The sequence below is a fragment of the Hippoglossus hippoglossus genome, chromosome 7 (genome assembly GCF_009819705.1).
Source record: "Hippoglossus hippoglossus isolate fHipHip1 chromosome 7, fHipHip1.pri, whole genome shotgun sequence".
Taxonomy (NCBI): domain Eukaryota; kingdom Metazoa; phylum Chordata; class Actinopteri; order Pleuronectiformes; family Pleuronectidae; genus Hippoglossus; species Hippoglossus hippoglossus.
Window position 1 is genome coordinate 16,529,314 of NC_047157.1, and position 11,015 is coordinate 16,540,328.

The window sequence follows — 11,015 nt, forward strand, 5'->3', positions numbered from 1 at the left end:
AAAAGTGGCAGATAATTCTTTCAAACTGATTCGAACATAATCCATACAGCTTATATACAGTGTCAAAGATATATTTCAATTTCACACAAATAACATAAGCAGAGTGGCAGCATTATTTGATCATATATGATGTAACAGTAGCGGAGGGAGGATCACATTGTGTAAATTTTAATTCTTCTATTCAGCCTTCCTGACTTAAACAGAAAATGATGACATTTTAAATCAAACGGAGGAGGGTGTTAACCTTTGACCTTGTCTGTGTATCTAAGATCACTGAACTGCAACATTGCCCCTAAACTGTCATTTCATTCATTCATTCACCCAATGTAAAAATTACAGCCATACAGAGAGAAACATAAGTGCTCTGATACTCACTGACTACACTGTACAAATAACGTGTAAATCCTAGAAGAGATCTTGGCCATTAAAGTGTAAAGCACACAAACTTTATCTTGAAACTTCCAAATCTAGGCATCACCACATAGAAAAATGATTCACAAAGCCGCTGATACAGTCATATCTCTGAGGCATGTCTGCCTCTCTCAACTCAGACCGACAACGGAGACGCATGACAATGGCTGTGGGTACTGAGCAAACCATTACTCAGAAGTACAGGGAAGGAAGGAGGGTTGTCATGTGGGGAGTGTGGCTTTTTAGGTCAATGAAGCTGGAGGGGAAAGAAGTTCACGAGAGGGATGGAGAGAAAGCATGAGGGGAGGAAGAGTTCAAACTCCTAAACAGCGCTCGGATGAGGCTAAAATCTACAAGCACGTGAAACTGGCCGGCAGCGAGTCGGAGAAGTTTTCCATTTCATCCCATTACTGACCCACATCACCCCTGTCGTCTTTCTTCATCTTAACATCCTGAGCCCTTCTCTCCATCCATTCTCTGTGGCTCAGCAGAGCCCCAGGCCGACGCACGCACACACACATGCACAAATACATGCACGCGCACAAAACGACACCACCTAACCTCAGACATGGCTCCTCAGGAATGATGAGTAGCAGCATGACAGACACACATTTAGACAGAGAATGGTTGTTCCTTAGTCTTCACTGAGCCTATTCAGGTTACACAATGAGACCCAAAGGTCAGCTGCTGGCATGTCCTGTCTGACGCCGTTTATGACCCTGTCTCTGTAAATGTCCCTGGCTGAAAGTAAAGGCACCCATACCTGCCAGAAGAGCTCTTGGCCTCCCTAAAAAAATCGTGATTTGTACAGTGGAGACAGAGAGAAGTTGATGCTGATTATTATTTCTCTAAAGTGTATCAAACCTGGTGTGAGATCATCGCAGCAGACTTCTATGGATCCAGATGAGCAGTCACTCAGCTCGTCCACTGAAAAGTCTCCCTCCTGCACCTGCAGCCTGTCGACACAGCAAAGCCATCGCACATCGGTTACTGTACATGCAAATCACCTCAATATCACTGATTAGAATCAAACACACGAGTTGCTGGGTGTGACATTCAGAGAAAATGGACTTTCCCAGATGTGGCACATTCATTTCCATAAGAGCAAAATCACTGATGATGCACAAAGCAGTGCAAACAATTCCATCCTTACAAAAGTAAAAGTGAAGCTTGAAAATTTCAGCTCCCGCCTTAAACATTTTATTTTATTTTTTATCTTGTAAAATATAGTATAATTACAAATTCACTGAAAATATTTCTCTGCTCTCGGATTCAGTCTTTATGGATTGATCAATTTCATTCATACAATATAAGAAAGGCCAGCCCTCTTCTTATTTTTATCCCACTTTATAATAGTGGGTGTATAAGACACGGCAGCAGTATATTGACTGAGCCCAGAGGCGGACAAGAAGACACTGCAACAATCAACTCTGCTCCAGAAAACACAAAGTGTGTGTATGCGTGCACACAAATGTATGACTGGAAGAGATACAGAGGAATTAGACTGAAATGGCCCAAACAGGCCTCTGGGGGCTCATCTTTAATATCCAGAGTGGGGGCCAGTGTGTGAGTGTGTGAGTGTATGTGTATATGTGTGTATGAATGTGTGTGTGAGTGAGTGAGTGGGTGGGTCAGTAGATAAGAGAGTGATCATGTGATGACAAGAGAATGGGTGCTCATGATGGAAGTCATGATAATGTGCCTGCGTGTGTGTGATGTGTGTATGTGGGCCACTCGCCTGTAGCTGAAGGGGGCCACAGTAGCCATGTTGACTCTTGGTGTCTCTGTGGACGCAGCACCCTTGTCCAGGTTTTGATCCTGAGTATCAACAGCCATCTTTAACGTCCCCGGCAGTGTGAATGTGATGGGCGGCAGTGGCAGGGGCCTGGGAGAGGAGGCCGGACTACTGTCCTCAGAGGTCCCCATCTCCTCATCGGACTGGCTCATGGAGTTGCTGCGACCTCTGATGGCGTGTTCATAGATCGTGTGAGCGAGAGAGGGGCGGAGGTTACCGTTGTTTAACATGGTGGAATGGGCTGACTGGTTTTCTGGAGGATCTTCTCTTCTGGGCATGGCCTCTGCTGCTGTTTCAGAGTTGTAGTTGTCGCCTGTGCTGAACTGTTGCCGTGGACAGTGGTTACTGGCTCCCCATGCTTGGTTCTTATTGCTGAAGGTGTTTCTATTGTGATTGCCATTATGTGGTAACTGTGTTGAGGTTTGAGGCACAGCAGGTTTTCCCAGATCCAGTGTGTCTTTGGAGTGTGGTGGTGGTGGTCGCCGCTGGGTCAGCGGACTGCTGTAGGCAGAGCGGGACACCAGGGGAGCGGCTAGATTTCCCTTTCGCTGGAAGAGTTGACTTTTCAGGCTAGCATCTCCCAGCAGGTCCCTGGAGGAAGGGCCAGGGATGCTGGAGCTCCGTGGGCAAAGAGAAGGAGATTGAGTGGGTGTGTGCGTGGGAGTGTGCGTGGGAGTGTATTTAGGAGTTTGACTTGAGGGCCTGGGCAGGTCAGTAGCCCGCCGGCGAGGGTCTGCTTTGGGGGAAGAGGGCAACAGGCTACGTGGGAGTGGGATTCCTGACGAGGGGGGCCCACGAGGGGCCGACTTCACATTGACTCCCCCACTCATACCTGAAACACAAGGGGAGAGACATTATGAGTCAAACAGTTGGACTGTGAAGTGGGTGCTTTACTTTGAAGGCACATCGACATCAATTAAACTATGAGTCACCACAGCCCAAAAAAAGGTTTGGTTATCCATTAACTATTGATTGATACACTATATTAAAGTTCCATTCGGATAAATCTAATCCATTAAACTAGTACTGGCTGTTCTAAACGCAGATCAGAGCAAACATCTGCGGTATGGGAGCATGTGAATCAAGCACATATGACAAAGTGAGTGGTGGTGAACCACGAGTTGAGCTTATTTACAGCCAAGCACAGAGCATTTTCAATCAGATTTGTCTGCTAGAAGTAAACAGTTTCACACACAGACACAAGCTCACAGCAACATCCAGCAGCTGCTTTCACAGCGTTATGTCCTCAAATAACTGATTTTCTCCACATAATGAATTCATATACGCACACACACACACACACACAGCTTCAGTGAAGGACTGGGATCATTCTCCACCTGTTTGTTACTTTCCTTGGTGTCCCATTCAGAACGGACCTGCAGAGAACAAGACAAGCTTGATTCTTTGTGCCATTCTGTTCTACGCAAACCACAGTGAATGACTGTTGCTCAAGTGAAACATATCATGTACCATCATATAATTTAACTACGTTGTACTGCTCTGCTGCAGGGAGCGAGGGTGTGAGGTTGGAAAAAGGAGGGGAGGTGTAGTTATTTTAATTTGAATGTGTAAAAAAACATACGATTTATAATTGTGACGAACAATTTGTTTGGAACTTAAGTATTAAACTAACAATATGTATCTTCTGCCTCTCGGGGTCTCTCAATCAAAACAAATCAAAAGACATAGCTTGATGACATCGTGAAGCAGTGTGGGATCATGGAAGTGGTCTTCACCACCATTGCAGATGAAAATCTACCTGATGCGACTCAGGCACAAATCATGTTTACAGATGAGGTAATGTATTAAAGTTTTATTCACGTGTCCAATACAAACAGTGGAAGGAAAAAACAGCCGACTGGCTAACAATATTGATCTTTTGTCCAGTCTGAGAAAATGTCTGAGTATAAAAAATGTTCCTCATCGTTCTGTTAAAGACCATCTAAAGGATTTATAGTGAAAAATACTTTACCTACACTTTTATGACTGTGTCACTTATAGTAAACAGATCATGTTGCTGTTGCCGTCCAGATGTGCAGGCTGTGCAGACAACAGCTGCTCCTCTCTCATTTTTATACATAAATAAACTGAATACATGCACCTACATGTAAATTCTACATTTTTCTTTTGTACTTTCTACCCCTTGTACAGCACATTCGTCTTGGAACAGTGCGTATAAGTAGATTTGAGCATTACAAGTACACACGCTCACAAATACACAGATTTAACGCTTAGCCCTACTTGGCATATCTTAAAAAGCAGAAACTTTGCTGCCAAAGACTTCCTGACTTCTTGGGAAGCTGCCTTTAGTAAAGCGGAGATGTATCAAATTAAGCTGTCAAAGTCACAAGGATGACATGATGGATTATTTGAGGGTGCATCTAAATCACAGCATTTCCCACAGTGTGATGTGGAGGACACAGACACACACACATTTTCCACACGCAGTGGAAAGGGTCTGACTCCTGCAGCTCAACAACTCAAAACGTTCCCAAAAGTAAAGTTTCTGTTCTAACAAAGCAAAGTGTCTCTGTACAGTGACCTTCCTCTCACCAGTTTTGCCAAGGACTGGTGCTCTGTCATATCTGAGTCAATGCTAATGTGCAGCAGCAGCATACAGCAGCGGTGATGCGGCACAAGGTAAACAGAGACAGATGTGATCATCCATCCTCATTTCACTCTCTAAATTCTTACTCCTCATCATTCCCGTAACCTCCCCCTCCTCCCCGTGTCCATTTCTCTGCGTCTCTTTTACTCTTGTTCGTTCTCCTGGGAGGTCGAGTCACTAATAAGCATCAGAATTTCTGTCTGTCTGATATAATTCCTGGAAGGGCTTCGAGGAGCACAGGTGCGGTCTGGCTATGTGTCTATCAGTATGGAAATTGGCTATTCCCCCTGGGACACGCAGGGGTCATACTGGTACTACTGCAGCCCACGTACAGACATACAGAGGCTCAGCTGGTGGAGGGGATGTATGTTTGTGTGTGTGCGTACAGACGAAGAGAGAAACCAGAGAGAAAGACACAATAAGACGTTTCTGCTGACTGAACCCAGCAGCTGGAACTTAGTAGAAAAAGTGGCAAATCAAATCCCTCAAAGATAACGTGATGTTTCCCTGCACCACAAGCCTGATCCACGCATAGTATGTTCTCTGAGTCATGTGTTCACATATAGGCGTGAAATTCAAGATCATTCGGTATCTTTCTGTTATGTAAGTGCTTCTACAGTGGTTATATTGTTGGCTTGATGCTTTCACTGTACGTCTAACAGCTTGTCAGGCTGAAGGAATTAGTTGAGAGAGTGTGGTTATTTGTGGAGTCTAAAAATGTACAGGATCATTAAGTCTAGCTTAGTTACAGAGCACATTTAAAACTAGAATGGAACTTAATGGAGTGTGTATCTTCGCCATGGCAAAACAGCCCCTTTAAATTCAATCAAGCGGCACACAATTTCTCACACTCATAGATATCAAATCCATACATATGCCTGATTTCGTTCCATCAAGACCCAACAACTATTCTCTGTCAAATTTGGGAAAATTTCACAACAACTTATCTCACAATGTTCAAGTGAAAAAACTTTATTCCTGGATCAATATTGAATGACCTCTTCCCTGACCTATACCACATCCTTCCAACAGGTCTCGTGGTAATCTGTTCAGAAGATTTTGCAAATTCTTGCCACAAAAAAACACAAAGAATGAAATAAATTGAATTCCCAATAATACACTAAAAAGGAATAACTGATGATTTATTGTTCTTTGTTGCGGCTGAATGTAATGAAAATGGATAAATCTTAACCATAGACCTTAACACTGTGTTTGACCAGTCCCGTCATTCTGTAAGCTTGGTACTGACATCTCCTGGATATTGTAGGAAACTGCACCAGCATGGACACTGATTTCTCGGCTACTTCCCTTATTCTGTTTCATTTTCCACCTCTCTCCAAACAGCGAGGAACTGCTCTAACTGAGTTGATAAAATGGTTTTAACCTCAGCCATAGACACCAAAGAATTTAGGTGTGTATTCCTTGGAAGGAGAGAAAAAGGAAAGGTAGCGTGGCAGCTGGCAATAGATGATAACTTCATAATCACAGTACACTACTTCAGCTTCTCTGAGATTTGAATGATCAAATAAACATCAATACCCTCTCTCTAACTCTAACATACACAGACACACACAAGGGTGAGCCTTGTGATGAACACTCTCTGACTCATCACAAAATCAATAAATGAGGTGGCAGCACAGACCTCTCTGTGTGAACTAAAGGACATCAGCAGTGCATGTGTTTGTGTGTGTGTCCCAGTTTGGAAAGTTGATAAGTGAATGTAATTACGTCTGAAATGGCAACAACATAAACGACAGCAATAATGTGTGTGTCATTAACCGTTCACAGTGTTCATGTGACACTAAGCGGTAGGAAAACACCCGGAAAAAACATGTTAGAAAACACAGCAGCATAAAAGTTGACAGCTTCTGAAGCTCATAAAAACTGCTTACGATGAAATGTCAGATGCGTCAGATCATCAATATCGTCAATATCTTACCTGTCACTGGGGTTGTGAGTCCTTCAGTGAGCGGTTGGTTCGAGCGGGCAGAGCCGGCGGGAGGGAGGGTGGTCACACTTCTCCGACGTCCCAGGAACAATGGGCTGCTTTTTCCTGGATCACTGTTGCATCCTCACCGCTGCCCTCCCATTGGTCCGCACTGCCTCACCATTCACCAGGACAGGAAGCTGTAACAAACAGGAACGACATTTCCACCCAATCAGGGGGGCTTGTACTAAAGTGACTCACTTTTGATGTCACTCTCTATGAAAAACTTCAGGAAAAAAAACTGTTTATGTTACAATGAGTCAAGTGATCCAGATGGAAATTTATAGTGACCCCACAGTGACACATATATTGTCATCCTGAAAACGTAGCATTTAAGTCGTGTCGTTAACTCCTTGTCATGTCACACAATGGGCTATGAAACTGTTCATTCACTGGAGACGTTTAACCACTTGAACTGAAGTCGAAAAAACTAAAACTGCTAGTCACAAGGTTTTCAGTGCAACCAGCATGCAAAGGTCATCTGTTGAGGAATCTTAAAATGTCTTCAGAGGGAGTGAATCACTCATAACCTAGGAAAATGATGCATGTCTAACACACACAGACACACACACACACACATTCCAGATGTGCTCATTACAGGAGCAAGTATACTGGTACAAACACAAGCACCCACAAACTAAACAGGACAGAGTACAACCAGACATCCAACAGTATAAACACCACTGTGTGTGTGCGTAGAGTTTCCCTCCTTTCTGATTCACTCTCTACACATCGTTATTAGATGCACAGTGTGTATGTTGCATGAGTCATACAGCCCCTCTGCTGACTCAGGCTGATCACATCATGTCACCCCTGGTAATAGGATACCCCCACCTCTCTCATCCCCTCTCCACCTCTTTTCATCCCACTTAAGCTCTGCCTTTCAGTCCGTTTGCCTCTCTCTTTCACTCCGCTGCCATCTCTCCGTTAGGCTGCTGACTGTGACACAACTGTCAACATGTTCACAGATCGAGATGCAGTGTTTTCATTCATTTGTTCAACAAATCGCAGGTGGAGAGGACACGATTCACACAAATACGCAGCAAAAGTCAAGTCAACACAGGCCTGAAGAGAAATAACTGATGTAAAATAAGCACCAGGCTATACTCACCCTCTGCGTGCATCAGGATGCAAAGCATCAAGTGAGTTTGTCTCCAATCTGTATGCTGCTGAGTGCGTCTCGCCTCTGTCTACTTTTGCCTGGCAGACCCCATGAGCTGCGAGCATGTGCATTTGTGTGTGTGTGTGTCTGTCATTCCTCTCCTCTAGCACGTCATGCCGCTCTGCTGCTGCCGCAGTACGCCTGCATCCCAATCCCCGCCCCACTCGTCCCTCTTTTCCTCCCCTCATCACAGTCTCAATCCCCTCTCTCTCTCTGTAATGGATCTATTGGCTGAACTCCCTCCCTCTCTGAGGTGAAATACAAGCCCAGCTAAAGCAGAGACAGGCTGGTCCATTAGCTGGATGAATGTGGCTTGTATGTGTGTGTGTGTGTGTGTGTGTGTGTGTGTGTGTGTGTGTGTGTGTGTGTGTGTGTGTGTGTGTGTGTGTGTGTGTGTGTGTGTGTGTGTGTGTGTGTGTGTGTGTGTGTGTGTGTCTGCACATGTCTCTCTATAGTTATGACGGCAAATTTTGGTTCAATACCATCATTGTGAGGACATTTTGGCTGGTCCTCACAATTTCCAAGGGTTGCTTGAGGGTTAAGACTTGGTTTTAGGGTTAGGGTTAAAGTTAGGTTTAGGTTAGGGTGAGGGTTGGGTTAGGGTCAGGCATTTAGTTGTAATGGTTAAGGTTAGGGTAAGGGGCTAGGGAATACAATGACTGTCCTACCAACTGTAGAGAGATGTGCATATGTGTGTGTGTGTGTATGAACTTGAGCTCTGCTGCATGTTTAGTGTGAGTAATACATGGTAATTAAGCAGATGTAGCCACAAATGTGAAAAGCCCAAACCCATCATCCCGCTTTCAGGGTCTAATTGGTGGTCAGAGAAAGCAGGATGAAAAAAAAGAAAAGATATGCTAATGATAGAAACACTGACGACAAATGAAAATGTGCATAAACACACACAATCACGCCCCTGCGTGTGACGTGCAGGATGAAGCTCCATGCAGGAGCAGCAGCTCATCCATCACGTCTCTAATTTCTCCCACACCTCTAATGGAAAGGGAAGAGGCGGAGTGAGAGAGGGAAATAAAGGAGAAATCAACATGTGCAAACTAAACCCTACACTGACGTCCAGCTGATATATGGAGTAACGCGTCCACGTCTGACCTTGAACCTTGCTCCTCCAGACTGCCTGTCTGTCTTCATAAACCACAGACAGAAAAAAATATCTCATCGGATGAAGCAGGTAGACGTAGCAGGATGTAGAGCTAATTATGTTATTTATTACAACTATCATTAGTATCATTATTATTTTTTTATATATATTTTCTTCATATTACTTATATTAATAATAATACATTATATTTATAGAGTGCTTTTCACAAAGACACTTTACAAGCATTAAAATGAACATAAAAAGCAAAATACTAAAAACATAGAGCATACAACATTATATTATAAGAATGATTTACTTTGACTTCTGGACCTCATGCACTTTTTTTGTTTTGTTTTTCTGCTTTTCGCTTTCTCCCCTGCAGGCTCTCTTCTTTTTCTTTCTCTCTTCTCATATTTCAGCTGAGCTTGCTTACAGTTTGACACACTGACATCAGGGACAGTGGCTGCTGAATATTTAATGAAGACAACAGTACCAGAGCCACAAGAATATGTTTGTAATGCTTTCTATGATTAAGACGTACAATCAGCAGCTTTAATTCTTGTTTATAAGGTTATTACTGAGAACCAGGACGTGTGTTTCTCTTACTGTGAGTTTAAGAGGCTCCTCGCAGTCTTGATCTTGAGGTTAAGTGCAGCCTCAGAGCTCTCTAGCTGATCATGTATTGATCAGGCCTCGACCGGCCGCGCTAACACTTGACTTTGTCTGAGACGAGAGAATCATAAATAATGGAAAATGCGTCTAGTTAAACGGCAGGACGCAAATAAATACATCACCTGATCAGCCAGCCATGATAAATTGATAAATGCTATTAGTACACAGTACATTACCCAGAGAGCGTAAGACCTCCCCCCACATATACAGGACACAAGGTGTACAACCCCCCACTGTCTTCCCCCCACTTACACGAACATACAGTACAATCTGCCCATGATACTCACTTTATTAATATTGACAAATACTCACATCAATGCCACGGTCTTGCTCCAGTATTTCCAGCTCCCAGAAGTTTTGGATTTAAATGCGTGAAACTGAAACAGGACTAACAATCGAAAGTCAAATACAAACACAAAAACACACTGACATGATCTGTTGCTTTGACTCAGTGGCTCAATGAAACGGGAAGTGACTCATAACAGATGGATTATGGGTAGGAGTGTGCAAGCGGCTGCAGCCTGTGTGTGTGTGTTGTGGGGAGGGGGTTAATGTCATAGCTAATCTTCTGAGGTCCCCCTAAGGCCTGTCCACCCCCATGAGACAGAGACCCTGACGAGCGCTGTTTTGACAATGGGACACTTGTGTTACTGTCATCCCATGGGGCATCTGGAGGGGCGGAGGGAGGGGCGGAGGGAGGGGTACGTGTTGCCCGTCTGGAACACGGGACCTCAGATGTGTAGCATCGCTACGATGGGGAAAACAAACAAACACACACACACACACACACACACACACACACACACACACACACACACACACACACGGAGAGGTAGTGATCCACAACAGGCCGATTCAGCTGAGAGGAAGTCACCAGTTCGCTGTTCGTATCCAAGTAGAAAATGCAATTTCAGAATAAATTGCCGTTGGATTTCTGGCTCCTGAAGAAGCTGAAGTGAAAATAAATCGCAGGCTTGAATTTGTATCCTCCTGAAGAAGCTGAAGTGAAACTAAATCGCAGGCTGGAATTTGTATGAAGAGGTTCATGTGACTAGATGATGAGCAGGAAACAAGCTGATTGGTTGGTCAGCTCAGGCTTAAATTTAGGGTCAAAAGTGTGTCCCCTCCCCCCAGTGAAACAAAATCTACACAAAATATTTCAAAAGCTACAAAAACTTTTTAAATGTGCAAATTATATCTGTGTGCACTAAAGTTTTTAGCTCATTTCTTCTGCTGCAAAACTTCATTACATATCCAGAAAGTTGAATTAGTGAGAAATCC

At 43.9% G+C, this 11,015-nt stretch overlaps 1 protein-coding gene across 14 annotated transcripts in view; it reads right to left on the minus strand.

Annotated features, from left to right (window-relative positions):
- LOC117763996 (neuron navigator 1-like) overlaps positions 1-10,176 on the minus strand; it is an 86,618-nt gene extending 76,442 nt beyond the window's left edge. For 13 of the 14 annotated variants that reach the window (XM_034589377.1, XM_034589376.1, XM_034589373.1 and 10 more), the window contains exons 1-4: positions 10,047-10,176; positions 6,754-6,941; positions 2,150-3,038; positions 1,276-1,367 (exon numbers count right to left, since the gene is read on the minus strand). In XM_034589377.1, coding sequence (XP_034445268.1) covers positions 1,276-1,367; positions 2,150-3,036 — 979 coding nt within the window. In that variant the 5' untranslated portion in view covers positions 3,037-3,038; positions 6,754-6,941; positions 10,047-10,176. Of the gene's footprint in view, positions 1-1,275; positions 1,368-2,149; positions 3,039-6,753; positions 6,942-7,912; positions 8,055-10,046 lie in introns of those variants that run through there. The other variant, XM_034589364.1, reaches the window with a different exon arrangement.
- Positions 10,177-11,015: the final 839 nt, after the last annotated feature.